The 14,516-nt window shown below is 52.1% G+C and overlaps 10 protein-coding genes across 10 annotated transcripts; 7 read left to right on the top strand and 3 right to left on the bottom strand.

Annotated features, from left to right (window-relative positions):
• Positions 1–143: 143 nt before the first annotated feature.
• Positions 144–2,389, top strand: BD324DRAFT_580804 (hypothetical protein; the record flags this gene model as incomplete). The annotated part of the gene is made up of 7 exons (XM_022013463.1): positions 144–543; positions 810–1,232; positions 1,262–1,444; positions 1,478–1,605; positions 1,639–1,985; positions 2,024–2,250; positions 2,289–2,389. 7 exons carry the CDS (start codon positions 144–146, stop codon positions 2,387–2,389), a joined length of 1,809 nt encoding a protein of 602 aa, XP_021870552.1.
• BD324DRAFT_580694 (ribosomal protein S8) lies at positions 2,384–2,890 on the bottom strand (the record flags this gene model as incomplete). Its single annotated transcript, XM_022013454.1, has 1 exon — positions 2,384–2,890. The coding sequence occupies one exon, from the start codon at positions 2,888–2,890 to the stop codon at positions 2,384–2,386; it is 507 nt and encodes a 168-aa protein (XP_021870551.1).
• Positions 2,891–3,267: 377 nt separating this feature from the next.
• BD324DRAFT_497994 (hypothetical protein) lies at positions 3,268–4,554 on the top strand. The gene is made up of 3 exons (XM_022012947.1): positions 3,268–3,519; positions 3,587–3,755; positions 3,930–4,554. Exons 1-3 carry the CDS (start codon positions 3,452–3,454, stop codon positions 4,470–4,472), a joined length of 780 nt encoding a protein of 259 aa, XP_021870550.1. The 5' UTR covers positions 3,268–3,451; the 3' UTR covers positions 4,473–4,554.
• A 111-nt stretch (positions 4,555–4,665) lies between these two features.
• BD324DRAFT_580795 (hypothetical protein) lies at positions 4,666–6,377 on the top strand (the record flags this gene model as incomplete). The annotated part of the gene is made up of 4 exons (XM_022013461.1): positions 4,666–5,375; positions 5,411–5,619; positions 5,656–5,722; positions 5,759–6,377. 4 exons carry the CDS (start codon positions 4,666–4,668, stop codon positions 6,375–6,377), a joined length of 1,605 nt encoding a protein of 534 aa, XP_021870549.1.
• A 4-nt stretch (positions 6,378–6,381) lies between these two features.
• Positions 6,382–7,690, bottom strand: BD324DRAFT_642580 (putative Phosphotyrosyl phosphatase activator; the record flags this gene model as incomplete). Its single annotated transcript, XM_022017496.1, has 6 exons — positions 6,382–6,839; positions 6,878–7,002; positions 7,043–7,114; positions 7,149–7,291; positions 7,331–7,459; positions 7,496–7,690. 6 exons carry the CDS (start codon positions 7,688–7,690, stop codon positions 6,382–6,384), a joined length of 1,122 nt encoding a protein of 373 aa, XP_021870548.1.
• Positions 7,691–7,853: 163 nt separating this feature from the next.
• On the top strand, positions 7,854–8,816 carry BD324DRAFT_651686 (SGNH hydrolase-type esterase domain-containing protein; the record flags this gene model as incomplete). The annotated part of the gene is made up of 7 exons (XM_022018374.1): positions 7,854–7,892; positions 7,934–8,033; positions 8,077–8,092; positions 8,132–8,205; positions 8,241–8,559; positions 8,602–8,718; positions 8,783–8,816. The coding sequence occupies 7 exons, from the start codon at positions 7,854–7,856 to the stop codon at positions 8,814–8,816; spliced, it is 699 nt and encodes a 232-aa protein (XP_021870547.1).
• A 253-nt stretch (positions 8,817–9,069) lies between these two features.
• BD324DRAFT_580570 (hypothetical protein) lies at positions 9,070–10,705 on the top strand (the record flags this gene model as incomplete). Its single annotated transcript, XM_022013445.1, has 3 exons — positions 9,070–10,148; positions 10,180–10,531; positions 10,601–10,705. 3 exons carry the CDS (start codon positions 9,070–9,072, stop codon positions 10,703–10,705), a joined length of 1,536 nt encoding a protein of 511 aa, XP_021870546.1.
• Positions 10,706–10,891: 186 nt separating this feature from the next.
• Positions 10,892–11,768, top strand: BD324DRAFT_628870 (hypothetical protein). Its single transcript, XM_022016152.1, has 4 exons — positions 10,892–11,231; positions 11,269–11,409; positions 11,452–11,653; positions 11,690–11,768. Exons 1-4 carry the CDS (start codon positions 10,987–10,989, stop codon positions 11,753–11,755), a joined length of 654 nt encoding a protein of 217 aa, XP_021870545.1. The 5' UTR covers positions 10,892–10,986; the 3' UTR covers positions 11,756–11,768.
• BD324DRAFT_628867 (UV radiation resistance protein and autophagy-related subunit 14-domain-containing protein) lies at positions 11,769–13,081 on the bottom strand. The gene is made up of 4 exons (XM_022016151.1): positions 12,916–13,081; positions 12,662–12,858; positions 12,387–12,620; positions 11,769–12,347 (listed from the first exon to the last, which is right to left on the bottom strand). The coding sequence occupies exons 1-4, from the start codon at positions 12,981–12,983 to the stop codon at positions 11,791–11,793; spliced, it is 1,056 nt and encodes a 351-aa protein (XP_021870544.1). The 5' UTR covers positions 12,984–13,081; the 3' UTR covers positions 11,769–11,790.
• Positions 13,082–13,402: 321 nt separating this feature from the next.
• Positions 13,403–14,500, top strand: BD324DRAFT_651682 (hypothetical protein; the record flags this gene model as incomplete). Its single annotated transcript, XM_022018373.1, has 6 exons — positions 13,403–13,593; positions 13,638–13,658; positions 13,698–13,860; positions 13,902–14,251; positions 14,299–14,428; positions 14,468–14,500. 6 exons carry the CDS (start codon positions 13,403–13,405, stop codon positions 14,498–14,500), a joined length of 888 nt encoding a protein of 295 aa, XP_021870543.1.
• Between the last annotated feature and the right edge of the window lie 16 nt (positions 14,501–14,516).

The following is a 14,516-nucleotide window of genomic DNA, read 5'->3' as shown; positions in this document are numbered from 1 at the left end:
GCACTTTCTAGCTAGCAATTAACCGATAAAACGTCGCCGAGTCAACAAGTCACGTGGTGTGTTTCATGTCATGCGAACCCGAACCCTCATCTACGAGAAGCTGCTTACTCGAGGACAGCTTGGTATATCACCAAAGCCTCGTCATGTCTCGAGACGATCACGGACATGACGGGAAACGGAGAAGGATAGAGCCTCTTGCCGATCGGCATGGGTCAGCTCTTCCAGCCGAGTTGTCGCTTCCTGCACTCCTCCACATGGCCTTGTCTGCACACGCGTCTTCGAGCTCCCATCTGCAACAAGTGTTCATCCCGAAGGACATTCAGACCGTCGGGGACTACGATAGCCTTACAGGCAACACTGGTGTCCGTTATCGATCTGACCCCGAGGCTGCTGCAAAATCCTTTGCTCTGTTGCTCTTTGCCCTCGATCTCCTACATATCGGGTTGCGTTCGACAACGGCTTCAGATGCCGAGAGAGTCGCCTTCGCCCAAGAGTTTGCGACCGTAGCCATCAAAGTCGCTACTGCATGGCGCAAGTTAGCCGGTCTATCCGCTACATTTCGTATGCTGAACATCGACCGAATCATAAACGATGCCAGTCAATTCATTGACCTGACGGTGAGTGCCTTGATAGGTGCACCAATGACGGTTATCAGATCGGAATGGCAAGGCGACAAAGGCATTTGCTACCTCGTCTTCTACAATTAGAGCTTCTCAGTATCCGGATAGCATTTCTTCAGGTGAGCGAAATGACTCAATGCCTGGCTGAAGGAAAGGGTCGAACTGCCTCGGCCCGACGTCAGGCTAGAGATGCCATGTCCCGTTCCAGCGATCAGTCCCACAAACTGGCACTGAGCATGTTGCTGCTTGAATTGGATGCCGAAATGCAGGTCGTCGACAAGTTAGCTTTACTCGATGCCATGGAGGGTCAAGATGTCTTCAGTCAATGGCTGCACCTGGTTCGCTTACATCTGCTTTTCGCTCATCGTCGATGGGACCTCGTGCCGAAATACATCGCAATGAAAGAGAAGGAGTCGGGTCTTTGGAATTCTTACTATCGTCTACACCTGCTCCTTTACCAGACACTGTGGTATGGACGCCTTGGAGATGACGCATCTGTCAAAAAAACTCATAAGGAGATGTATCTAGCAATAGACAGGTTTTCCGATCCCGCCTTGTCTACCGACATTCGACGGCAAGGTGCCGTCTTCAAAGTAAGTCGAATCGCGATGCGTAGCTGACAGAAAAGTTATCGCACGAAGGCGGTGGCATCATCATACAGAGCACACCCCTCAACGAGCTCTATCTTCTGACTTACTTGGCATCTGTTGTCACTCGCAGAGATTTCTTGGGGACCTCGTCGTCTTGTAAAAGTCTGGTTCTGCCGGCGCAAATGGAAGCTTTCAGATACCATGCTAGATCAGGCGATATGTGGGATACAGATTGTGAGCGACTTTAGCCGATTCGACTGAAGATAGTCTCCTCCTACCATTCATTGGCCGATGCGGCGCAGTTATACTCGAGGGTGTTGAAAATCCGCGTCGAGACTCTGCTCGAACAGGTCTCAGCGCTCATGTACCGCAGCGAGATTGCTCAAGCGCATCAGGTGAGCGTGGATTAATGATTGAGCTCACTACAGTCTCTTGGCCTCGCTACGGATATGGCCAGAACCAATGGCATCTTCGCTGAACTGGCGCCGCATTTCTGTCTCACTAGAGGTCAATACTGCCATCTATTTGGCAAGGACCAGCTAGCGCAAGACAGCTACCGAGCAGCCAAAACCTTGCTGCGCACTCAATCTGAGCTGGGCCTCATCGTCGACATTGGGGCTCTTGGCGCCAGTCGGCGACTCCTTCGGCTCGACGCCACCCTCGTCGCCGAAATCACCACATTAGCTGATCGATGTCGAAATAGCTCCAACGCGAGCCTCGAGGCGTACGGACATTTCCTGGGCAGCTTGATCGACAGGAACAGGGTCGGTTCTAAGTGAGTGATCCGAGTCACGAACCGGTCCTGATGCCGAGGAAAAAACTGTCCAATGCGTATGAGGTGTCTCAGAGGGCAAACAACAATGTCCTCCGATGCCTGATTTTTGCTTTCACGACTAGTGTGCACCTTTATGGAACGGCCGATAGGACGATCCGGCAACTGGAGACTGGACGCGAGCTGGCTCGTCTGATGGGAGGGAGAGACCGCCCTGACGGAGTGGGTCAGTTGGCACTAGGTCTATGGTTTGCGCAAAAACTGAAGGGTACGTGGTCCGGAGCGCACTCTGAACTAATGAACCAGTGCATCATCGTCGGGAAGGCAATATGGAGGCACATGCGGCAGCCAAGGCCGATCAGGAACGCCATCAGGAAACGCTTCGACATCTCCGTCTTGCATCATGAGCATCGTAATATCAACTCGCCCCCCAATCCCGCTCTCCATGCCTCCCAGCCCTCCATCAGGGTGTCCGGTGTCTTGACCACCAGGATCTCTCCGATTCCTACTCCGGCCACGTTCACGGCTCGCCTCCCTGTTAATATACGGCCTAATTCATCCTTTGTAGCATAGATACGTTTGCTCGGCTTGCTGATGAGACTCATATTACGCAAGACTGGGATTCCATTTCGGTATTTCAGTCCAAGCCATATTCGTTTCTGAGGGGGAGATAACCGTCGGAAATTTGTGGGATCAGCTGCAGTTGGGTCTCCTAGCGTCATATTGCTAATGAGACCGTGTCGAAGCAGGATGGCGCAGATTGTGAGGGAACTTTGGGTGTAAGGGACAGACGTGCGGGCGAGGGTTGATCGTGAAACATTTTGGAGATGGGTGCAGAGGTTCTGGGGAAGGGAGAATGCGACTGTTCGGAGTTTGAGGAAATCGAATGCACGGAGAGCCGTTGACATGATGTGAAATACGGTACAAGACCGGTCGAGCGAGTCTGGCTTGACGAGGGATGTGAAGCGGGGTGTAGAAGATTAATTGGCGGAGGGCTGCTTGGTCCAGGTGAACAAGTGCGGCACGTGTACAAATGGTCACTGTTTCCCAGTCGACGTGAGGAGCTGCTGAACGATGGTCAGAGTCAGGGCTATGGGGCGGTCTTTCGCCGAAAAGGTGGTCGCCCCCGTGAAAGCAGGATGATCAGGATGAGAACTGGAGATATGTCCTAAAGACAAACAGACCTGCCGCAAAAAAAGAAAGAAACCCAATAGCAAAAGAATGCCACGTCATGGAGGTTTTCAAGGAGAAAAAAGTTGGTGTGCCATCCATCTCGTTCTTGAGACCTCTTTCTCCTTCAATCGACATGTCCTGGTGTGGCTTCGCTAGGTGTGCCGCTGGTCCCTCAAAGCAGGCGGCCAACACTCTTGGCTCGGCGCGTCAGTATGCTACTCGCCCTGTTCGAGAAAATCGGAAGTTTAGAGACAAGGATTTCCGTTCCAGCATAGGAGGTTTTCAGGCCTGGGCGAATGGTGATGGCAAAGACTACGCGTATCCCATTCCTGGTGGCCGGGCCAAGTGGCTGGGAGGACGCGTTGTAAGTCGACCCGCCAGTTCAATCCCTCAGACAGCTTACCGTACCAGCCTTTCCCTTTAAATCCCAGCTTTCGACCTCCCCCTCCCCTCTCCAACGCCGTTCAAGATCGCATTTACACGCAACTACAGCAAGGTGACAAGGACGTTGCGACCTTGGCATCTGAGTATTGCATTAGCAAGGCTAGGATACATGCTATACACAAGCTCAAGCAAGTCGAGGCAGAGTTTCGACGTCAAGTGAGTTTGTTCTTCTTTCAAACCTCCCACAATCTACCTTCCTTTTCATGATGAGCAACGATTAGTCTTTAAGACTTCTACATGGTTCCAAATCATGCATGGCTTACTGATTCAAGCGCTTTCCTGGGCTCCTATGTCTTCCATCATCAGTGTTCTGACGCTGACGATTATTAGTCGCTACCTCTGCAGGAAGCTTTCCAATACGGAATGGAGCCACTTTTGGATATGAAATCCCCGATCGACCCGTCTACGCGGCAGTACAGTGAACGGTCAGCCCGGGAGGAGGCTAGAGCTCGCGCGTCAGATGTCAGTCATCAGACTGAGATTGTGGAAGAGACTCGCTGGGAGAATGGTCAAGGAGCTGAGGGATCATTCGGAGAGCCTATACAAGGATTGGATAATCGCCGAGTCGAAGGTCTGGCTTGGGAATGGCGTGATGAGGAGACTATGGGCGAAATCCAGCCTGATCGCTTCACCCTTCCAAAGCGCGCCCAGAGGGAGAGGAGGGACACATCAGTAGTGGCACCAGCTCAATTGCTACCTGCTCAAGGCAGCAAGAGTGCGATCCGATTCATCGACATGTCCAAGGTGGGCATCCCCCAGGAGGTGCAAGTGGCAAGACGTTTGCAATCGCGAGCCCACCAGACCTCGAAACGTAAAGCTAGACGAGACGACGTCAGACGACGAGCTTCTTCCCCGGCTCCAAAGTCAGAATGAATAGCCATGCATACATGCAGAATATGACTGCAGTTGGAGATGCAGCGAAAAAGTGGGAAAAAGGGAGGAGCAAGGGATCTACCAAATTCATGTGCTCTTTGTTTCCACATTCAACTTGAAAGTATTATACACTCAAGACCTGCCTACACATGTCACTGCCATGCCTGCGGTGGATTCTCGGTGGTTGCGACGCATGAGAGACTCTATCTCCTCGCTCAATGTTCGCTCTCTGCTGAAGTTCACTGCAATAGGAGCGATAGTGCTTGTCCTCCTGCATTTTGCTATTCTCGGCGCATTTCCACCCATCTATGCTGGAAGCTGGACAACTGACAGGGATCAAGATACCTACGATGCAGTGCTTCATCACGCCCATGTCATGGTTCCTGGCATCGACCCCGCGGCCGGAGTCCCAGGCGCATTCTTTCGGGACTCGTATCCGATACGGTCCATGCTAGCTTTTTGGGAGTTGGCTAAGCAAGAAGTCGCAGCTCGCAATTTGGACACTTGCGGAGACCAGCTTGGGGAAGGTCTCATCGATGCCTATCACCAGTCGATCCTAGGCTACTGTCTTCCACGAGATGCTCAGCATCATATCACGCTTGCCAATCAAACAGATGCGAACACTAGGATATGGTGCGCCCCTGTTCACCGACATCCATTTTCAAATTGGTGGCCTTACCCCGCTGCTCCGTGCTTGTCGACCCATATTCGCCCGATCGCAGACAAGCAACGCGAATTTCACGCTCATGGTTGTGAAATCACGGCGGACGGGGCTGCTCTCGATAACGAGATGGGGAGAGAAATGTTTCTGGGAAGCAACCTCAGACCCGGTGATGACTCGCCGTGTCGTACTGCACTGAATCACACCGCGATAGTGATCGGTCGTCAGGACCAGTGGAATCCGTGAGTCTTTGCGCCTCGATTGTGCTGACCTTCAGGTTCCACGTCGCAGAGGATCTCATTACGACCCTTGTGACAGTTCTCATTGCTGCCCGTGCAGCTCCAGAACTGATCGGTACACGCGCTCAGCTAGTCTTCGTCGAGGGTTACAACATGGATTCTAACCGCTATACCCCGCTTTGGGATAGAGTGGGCGCTTGGGCGCCCCGGAGACTGGCTCTTGATCCTTGGGAGGAGGGAGTCTGCCGTGAGTGCCACCCCTTGTAGCCATTACTGATAGCAGTGACCAATGCAATACATAGTGTTGGCGCGGGTGCCTCTTTGCTATCCGCCATGGGAGTGGGAAGCAGGTGGGACCATATTCGATAGACTTCCGCTTACAAAAGCTACACCTGCGCCTCGACCATAACATGGGCGGCATCACATTATTATCGTCACCTTTTTGGTCTCTTACCGACCGAAAGCAATCGAGTTCAGCCTATCAATGTTCTTTGGCTGAGTCGCGAGAAACTCGACACTTTTGCGAAGGAACACGGTCAATGGTCATCGTGGAGAGGCATTCGGCACATCGAAAATGAGGACGAATTGCTGCAGAGGATTCGTCTAGGGATGCGGGAGCTCTGCACCGATGGGAAGTGCGTCTTCGAAGACGCAGAAGAGATGCCCGAAACCTGGACACAACCAGCAAAAGATATTGTGCCGCTTCGTTTCGCCACCATCGATCCTATGGTGCACGCACTCGAGACTCAGATTCAATTTGTCGGTCACACTAATATCCTTGTGTCATCGCATGGAGGGGCTCTGGGTTTGTCTCTCTTCCTGCCACCCGGCAAGGCAACTCTCGTCGAGCTGCAAGTCGGAGGAGTCGCGGGAAACCATCATTTCCAACATATGGCGTACGAGATGGGTCATCACTACGAGCTGGTTGGGATACACCAGAAAATTGACGTTGATAACGTGTGGGAGGTTATCAGACAGAGGATCTCGGCTTCTTCAGAGTTGTAATGCATTAATCAAAGGGTATTGGTTTTAATCCTGCTTGGTGGGCCTGACCAAACGCCGAGGGTACTGCTACATCAGGAACGGCCCTCGCAGAGTTGCACTCACCTGGTATCCCACAACAATCCATTTGCCAGCCCTTCTCGTGAACGTGGCCATGCTCCAAGTCACCTGGCATATTGGGCAACTGAGGGTCCTCAGGAAACGGTAATAGGCTGCCGAAAAACATGTGTTGCATGACCGGCAGCTTGCCCAGAACCTCGGCGTCATACATCTTCATCATGCCAGAATTCACCTTGGACCAGGTCTTGACGGCGGAAATATCGTCTAACATAGGTGAGTGCCATCGCAGAGAGGCCGTCTTTATGCTGTTGATGAATTTGATGCAGGACAAGTACATGTAAGCTGGGGCAAAGGCCTCAAGGATTTCTTCGTCATGTATGGCTTTCGGACGCAGATGTTTATGGTCTCGGCAAGTCAGATCAGCTCCATTGCAGCTGACTCACCTCGCAGTTGGGCACTGCCCCATAAAAAGGGAAGGAACTGGTAGTCATCAAGTCCCCAGACCCCATGGGATCCGGCAGGCTCTAGCCAATACGTCGATTGTAGATACCGCATGACCTTGATGTAACTGGGCAGTCAGCGACCTCCGGGGTTTTCAATGAGCCTACCGCCAGAAGATGCCGAGAACGAGGAACGTGCTATCGTCATCTCTAACGAGTCCCATTTTGTGCAAGCATAGTCTAGGTGTGAGCGGCAATCACCATTTTCACTCACAACCAACAGACAAAGTTCAGCTCCATTCCACTACCGTAGTCGATACGTTCCCGGCTTCCCCAGGATTGTTTGAAATATACTTCGAGTTCAGGAACAGCTTCTGCCGAGAGACCAGGTATCATAGCATGCAATCGTCCTGAAGCCTGCGGCTTTCAGCCTCCTGACGACGTAAGAGTCCATACCTCAGCAACTTTGTCATAGAAGGTTCGGAAAGCAGGATTGCCAAATCTTGAGAGGGTGTTATCGACCGCTGGGGTCGCACACGCGAGTTCATGCACCGCATTCAGTATATCCAGCAGAGATCTAGTTACCTCTACATCAGTGCGCGCTTTGCGGGGAAGTCTCACAGCTGATGACGGTTCCCCAACGCTTGTCAGCGTTTTGTCAATCACACTGTTGTTAAGCCGGAGTATAAAGTCGAACAGCTCGTCATGAGTCGAAGAGCTCTTGAAAACCTGTAGATGGGCAGAAGATACGATTCGCTTGACAGGAGCAGTGAAAAGCCTGCTACCACTTGCTACTGGATCGTCCATGTCGGCCATCGTGGTTATGAGGCGAAAGGTGACATGACTGGGTGCTACCGAGGTGGCGACAGAACATGACATTCATTACATAATCAAATATCTCAAAGTTAGGCTATAGGCATCAATAACCAAGTCCAGAGTTCTACTCTGTCTGTAATCTGACTCATCGCTCAGGACCAGAATGTCCTCGACATCCTACGTGGATGCCATTGTGTTGTTCGTAGGTGTCTATCTTGTCAAAGGCTTATTTGACGCCCTCAGGGGGACTCGCTCACCCAAACATGTGCAAGTGGTTCCTTGTACCAGCGGATGGCACAACATTACGAGCGGAGATTGGACGTCGTGAATCGGGGCTTCAGCGGTGAGACCCTTTTCACGGACAGTATGAGCTCATTTCCTGCCAGGCTACAATACTAGATGGTGAGCCGTTGCAGCAATCAGCCCCGATTGACAGTGCAGGGCTCTGCCGGTGTTCAAGAGAGTGATTCGATCACATCAGAATCAGTCTATTCGCCTCCTGACCCTCTGGCTAGGTGAGAACGATGTAGCGACAGGTGCTGAAGGACAGGAGCGAACGATTCCGTGAATCAAGGAGAGTCCCAGCACGTTCCTCTGGAAGAATACAAGGCCAATTTGCGGCAGTTTATCCAACTGGTCACAGATCCAAAGTCGGACAATTACCTGAAGGATGTCAGAGTCATCCTGATAACGCCTCCGCCAGTCATCGGGAAATTTCGCCCGGACAGGGATACGAGCAATACCCAACTTTATGCGCAAGCATGCCTGGCGGTGGCAGAGGAATTGTCGTTGCCCGCGGTCGACATGTACACTGCTATCCTCCAGGCGGCAGGTGGGGACACAGACGACCAACTCTCGCCATATTTCTAGTGAGTCTCGTGATTGTAATGCCTGCTGATATGATCTTTCAGTGATGGACTGCATTTGACTTCCGAAGGCTATCAAGTGCTCTTTGACCGCATAATGTCTGTCATTGAGCAGCAACACCCAGATCTGAAAGGTGTTGAGATACCCCTTGCCGTACCCGAGTGAGTCTCACAGCCTATCCTGTGTGCTGTCCGACAAGGCGCAGCTGCTCATAGTCTACCTCAGCTGGTCCGACGTTGCGAGATCTCATGCAGAATGAAAGAGAGCCACGTGGCTAATTCGTCGACGCGGTTCGCGCCGTGCGTGCAAGCTTGTCTCATCTCATGCTTTTTGTAATAATAATCATTGAACAAAAATGTTGAGACCTTTTCACCATCCGATACCTCGACCATCGACACACCTTTGATCGATGAGCTGCTCAGCATTGTCGTAAAGTCATGGATACTAGTCAACTTACCGGTGGTGGACCCTTGTTTTATGGGGATCAGTCCCAGATCCCATCCTCGGAGTCGATGGCCGGACCTAGCAACACCCGAAATGGCTACTCACTTTCTCACCTGGAGCGAGCCATCAGTCAGCAACACAGCAATATCATTCCTGACACCAACAACGCCTCGTACTCTTCCGGAGTCAGTCACACACCAGATGGTATCATTCCCATACCCGCTGCGCAACCCAGAGCTCCTTACGAGCCGCCAGTATTTCGTACCTTTTTGGAGAGGAAGAAGGAGAGAGATAGAGCTCGTTTCAATGGCGGCGGAGAGTCTGCGTTTGCAACCACAGGCCAGGACTCGGCAAGAGTGGTCGTACAGGAGACTACTCCAGCCCCGATTGCGCCTTCACGGCCACTACCTTCTCCAGTTGTGAAACCATCAGCCTTTCAGGCTTCTAATGCTACGGATGAAAGAAACTGGTCACCCTCAACGCCGGGCATCATCGCGACCGTGGAACGTTCCGATACCATCTCGTCAATCAGATCCTTGGACCGTATGGGATTCTCCTCGCCTACAAAACGCCCTCTTCCACAGCCGCCAGTCACAGTCAATGGTTCGAGGAGCTTGGACCGGGGAAACCTCGGCGAAAAGGGTCAAACCTCTCGATGGAGGATGGACAGAAAGCAGCCTTCAATCGTCGAGGAAGAGCGTGGAGAATCGCCTGTGCCTGTATCTCCTACTGCAAATCCTATTGCATCCTCGCAATCGCCCACCGTGCCGGCTATATCCATCCAAATACCAATCATCACTCTACCAGACGATGATCCGCCATCACCTGGGCGGACTGGTGTGATCCTCTCGGGCCTTCCAGTTATATCCGTTTCCACAGAGCACTCCGACGAAGAGAAATCTCCGCTGTCTCAAAGCATCGCTCTCGACATGCCTACCAGAGTGCATCCGACGCAGGCCATACTCTGTGCGGGCTGTCGGCAGCCCATCATCGGCAGAATCGTCAACGCGATGAAACAAAGATGGCATCCTGGGTGCTTCAAGTGTGACGAGTGCGGCGGTCTGTTGGAGCACGTCAGTAGCTTCGAGTGGGAAGGCAAAGCATATTGCCACTTGGATTACCATGACGCAAGTCTGCATATAAGAGCGTACGCCTGTCTGGCTGACCACATAACAGAGATTCGCCCATCGATGCTATCATTGCAAGACTCCGATTGTGGACTCTCGATTTGTGACATTGAATGATCCTGGTCTGGGCGAGCGGTTCTATCACGAGTTGCACTTCTTCTGCTCGGAGTGCGGTGATCCCTTTTTGGATCCTTCAAAGTCGTCTGCACCCGGGGCTACAGGCGCAGAGCAGGAAGAGGAAGGCGAAACCAATCCCTTCGTCATTCACAAGGGTCACCCATACTGCGAAAATTGTCACATTCGACTTCACAAGCCAAAGTGCAAGGCATGTCAGCAACCGATACCGGATGTCGCCGTCAGTGCCATGGGTGCGAAATGGCACAAGGAATGCTTTGTATGCTCCGTAAGTCGCTGAGCATGGACACATGGCCGGTGCTCTACCCTCTACCGCTTGGCGCTGACGTGTTCTCAGCATTGCAGCTCAGCCTTTGCCAACAATCTGTTCTTCCCAAAGGACGGCCAAGCTTTATGTACCTCTTGTTACGAGGCACTGGTGATTCAGCAAGTGCAGGAGTGAAGAAAGTGGCCCTGTGCCTGGAAACTAGCGGCAACACGTCGCGGCAGAGACGGATGGATGGGTACCAAGAGACCGTGATTATGTCGTCTTGGACACCGGGCGTCTCCAAGGGCTTTAATACAGGTACACCTCCCATATCATCCGAAGTGCCTTTGGAAACCATACTCAACATGTATAAGAGTCTTTCTTACTGCTCGAGGTTGCTCTTCATCCCTCCAGCTTCCATCCCGATAAGTTTCGTTTTCTTCATCACATAACTCGGCTGGAATCACCACTTCGTCATGTCGGTCGCTCTTTGTCTCCTTCTTGCACCCCTTGTAGTCTTTGGGACAGCTATACCGGCCGACTTCACCCGACTCTTGAGTACCAATTCAGGAGACCTCGCTACCTCCGACATAGTCGTGCCTGCACCCGCGAAATTTACGTCTCCCAGTGATCAGAATCAGGTCATTGCAACGGTTGGTAGGGGAGTGCAGAATTACACTTGCTCCGGGGGATCATGGGTTTCCATCGGCGCTGTGGCCAGGTAAGTCTCACCTAATCTCGAACACTGATCAGAGGAGTCTCTATGATATCGCGCCAGTCGTCGACTTCACCCATCTCCCCATCCAGACAATCTCCAGCATGCTCCCAAAGATGGCTCTCAAATTGCTGCCCTTTCCCACTAGGGTCGGACCCCGAGTGGACATCCACCATTACTTTGTGTGAGTAAGATTCCCTTCTAAGAAGGCCAACAAAACATGCAGCAACATGCCTAATACGACGGCTGCGTCTCCAAAGTTCGAGAGCGCGACCTCGAGCGTGATCTTGAAAAAGCTTGATAGCGTCGACGCGCCGAACAAGGCCACCGACGTTGCGTGGCTGCAGCTCGAAGCTCTGCCGGGTCAAAACGGCCTGGCCTCTTACGTGTATCGACTATACACGAGCGGTGGACAGCCTCCTTCCAAGGTGAGTCGGCAAACATAGACAAGATGCTGATAGCAGTGCACGGTGGAGGGCTCCTTGATCAGTGTTCAGTATGCTTCAATGTACTTCTTCACCAAGCCTTAAACTTAATTCCCCGTACCGTGAATACCATGCATATGTCAAGCTTCCACCACGTCCCATTCGTCGGTTTGCTCGCCATCATCCGCAGATTCTGTCACTGAGGTCCATGCCACGACTCGAGAGACGTCGAGACCGAATCCAAGATGCGGTAGGAACGCAGTACCAGGCTCATGGGCCCTGTGACCCAGCGAGGGAGAATCTGCTGTCGTTCTGAGAAGTCTCACGAGCGATGTGACAGGGATCTGGACGGAGTCGATCGAATCGTCTGGGATGCCAATACCCTGAACGCCCTGGCTCCAAGCGAGATACGAGACTGAGTGCGCCAGGAGCCCAAATGTCTGCAGAAAATTGCGATGCTTCGCCCGTGACTTGAGGTCAGTCTTCCAGGCTGTCGACGATATCCACAGGGGATAAGCTTCTCGATATTTAGACGTTTGTAGGAACGGTAGATTGGCCCTGATTATCGGACGGCCGACGTGGAAATGCTTCGGATAGTCGGGCTGGAACGGCAACGCGATGGAGAGGTATATCGAGAGCATGCGGAGGAGATGAATTACATGAGAGATCGCAGCATTCATCATAAATGAGGGTTGTTCTAGATGTAAGATTGCGATTTGGCCTCGCGAGAACTCACTCCTGAGGTCATAATGAAGTGGTACCGGTAGACCAGCAATGGACGGGATGTCCCCATCTTGCAGACCGAAGACTGTGACAGCTTCCTTGACCAGTACTCTTCTTGCGTGAACAAGTCGATGATCCACGTCACTTTGCCTTTGGATGATCTCCTGATGACGAGCTTCGACGTCTCTGTCTGTCATCGTCGGCTTCTGGTGTCGTCTCTGAACTCGAAATGGATCGGGAACATCGCCTGCGAGTGGATCAGTAAATCATCACTCAATTAGGGCTGACCTGCGAGCTCAGACTCAATACTCTGAATTTTCTGAACGAGTCTTCGGACTCTCCTTTCTGCCAGAGCCACCTCGGCACGGATACGGCGCCACACGTCCAAACTTCTCGACCCTTCAGTCAATATCTGGCTCGAGGTGACAATTGACGAGGCGCATTGTGCACGTAAGGAGTGACTGAGACGATGATGGGTTGCCACCCTGTATAATATGTGAGGGGTAAGTGAGTGTCGCGTTAGACAGATTCGTGGGTCTCACCCTTCTCGTAGACATTGTGAGCAGTACTGAGCTGGTTGTTGGATTTCACAGCATGGGCATATGGACATGACCCAGTTCGGTGTGTAGTAGTAGCACCTCGTCCGCGCCGTTTACGGACAGATGGATGGGATGGTAGGCGGGTGGCGAATTAGTATGTTATGGAAGCTGTACAGTCTAATAATACATAATATTGCCAGGCTAATGGGGATAAATGCTCAAACCACAATCAATTAATATAAAGTTTTGGCTGCCCCCCCTTCAACATCAACAACATTATTTGGCGTTTCGTGCTTTCATTCTTTCTTTGTTACTTGCCCTTCGAGACAGACAGCCGCGGCCATTCCACGTCCGCTCTGCAAGCCCTGTCACAATAGCGCAGCCTCAGAAGACAATCATAGACGGCGCTCATCCCTGGGTTGGTCATCTTGTTTCCATCCTGCATGGCATTGGCTCACCCTCCAAACCTCTTCCCAGTGTATCGACCAACATGCTCAACGACTTTTCGACTGGTCACGTCCTATCTCATCCTCTGTTCTTGGTCACCTTCGCTCTAGCTTTCCCAGCATGGATCATCGCCTTTGCCGGTCAAATCGCAGCCGAGGCTCAGTTTGACTCTTCAATAAGGGGCAATAGCGAGCCCGTCTGTAAATACCTTTGGTACAGCATTTGGATTCAACTGTGAGTCGAAGGATCACACGACGAACATTTTTAACGGTGTTCAGAGCTGTCACGATTCATCTTTTGTGAGTCTGCGATAGCCTCAACCGTGACTCATTTATCAGCCTCGCTATCTGTACCGATCAGCTTGCCATCCATCGCTTTCAGATCGCAGTCTTCGCAGCGATTGCTGAAGTTTTCTCCATATACGGTGCTAATTTCCTCTTCGACTCGGCGGGCTCTCTGATCTCAGTCGGCGTCGGCTGGCTCCTCATCGCCATCGTTGATGTAAGTGTCAATACTTCTTGCCCATTTACTGACTGTAATAGCTAATCTGGATACTTTACCTCACCTCAGAGGAAGGGACACTTTTCCACAATCTTCTCAGTTTTGGGGGCAGGGGCGGAGCATCCGTCGGGCCGCGACACAGCGTTCGAACACCCAAAGGTGTAGCGAATTACGAGGCAGATAGCGGTCTGGGCGCCGGTGTGGCCAGTAGTGGCAACGGAAACATCACTGGACAGAACGGTGGCGCGTATGCTTCGGTGCCTGCGGCCAACACTGCCATTCCATATGGTTCTGCTGGACCTGAACATGGAGCGCCCCAATTCGGACAAGTCGGCGATCTTAGCGGTCAACCTACAGACACCGTGCAGCATCCGACGGTCCAGCGAGCAAAGTGGGTCTCATACTGTACTAAACGAAGGGACGCTAACATTGCAATAGAGCGATGTATGCATACAACGCTAATCCGGATGATCCAAACGAAGTCTCATTTGCCAAAGGCGATCTTCTCGAAGTCATTGACAACACCGGCAAGTGGTTCCAAGTCCGCACACCGAGTGGACAGACTGGAGTGAGCTGGCCCTTGATTACCAGTGCTGACCATATCTAGATCGCCCCGTCCAACTATCTCACGATGCTATGATTGTACACGTCCGTAT

This window comes from Kockovaella imperatae, assembly GCF_002102565.1.
Source record: "Kockovaella imperatae strain NRRL Y-17943 chromosome Unknown BD324scaffold_8, whole genome shotgun sequence".
Lineage (NCBI taxonomy): Eukaryota > Fungi > Basidiomycota > Tremellomycetes > Tremellales > Cuniculitremaceae > Kockovaella > Kockovaella imperatae.
Note: the sequence above shows the minus strand (reverse complement) of the source record. Positions and strands in the feature narration are given on the sequence as shown.

Coding starts and splice junctions, on each gene's coding strand:
- BD324DRAFT_628867 (XM_022016151.1), bottom strand. CDS start 12,983: ATGTCCATATGCCCATGCTGTGAAATCCAACAACCAGCTCAGTACTGC. Junction 12,859..12,915: donor TCACAATGTCTACGAGAAGG/GTGAGACCCACG, acceptor CATATTATACAG/GGTGGCAACCCATCATCGTC. Junction 12,621..12,661: donor TATTGAGTCTGAGCTCGCAG/GTCAGCCCTAAT, acceptor ATCCACTCGCAG/GCGATGTTCCCGATCCATTT.
- BD324DRAFT_628870 (XM_022016152.1), top strand. CDS start 10,987: ATGTCGGTCGCTCTTTGTCTCCTTCTTGCACCCCTTGTAGTCTTTGGG. Junction 11,410..11,451: donor GACATCCACCATTACTTTGT/GTGAGTAAGATT, acceptor CAAAACATGCAG/CAACATGCCTAATACGACGG. Junction 11,654..11,689: donor GTGGACAGCCTCCTTCCAAG/GTGAGTCGGCAA, acceptor TGCTGATAGCAG/TGCACGGTGGAGGGCTCCTT.
- BD324DRAFT_497994 (XM_022012947.1), top strand. CDS start 3,452: ATGGTGATGGCAAAGACTACGCGTATCCCATTCCTGGTGGCCGGGCCA. Junction 3,520..3,586: donor AGTGGCTGGGAGGACGCGTT/GTAAGTCGACCC, acceptor TTTAAATCCCAG/CTTTCGACCTCCCCCTCCCC. Junction 3,756..3,929: donor AGGCAGAGTTTCGACGTCAA/GTGAGTTTGTTC, acceptor GACGATTATTAG/TCGCTACCTCTGCAGGAAGC.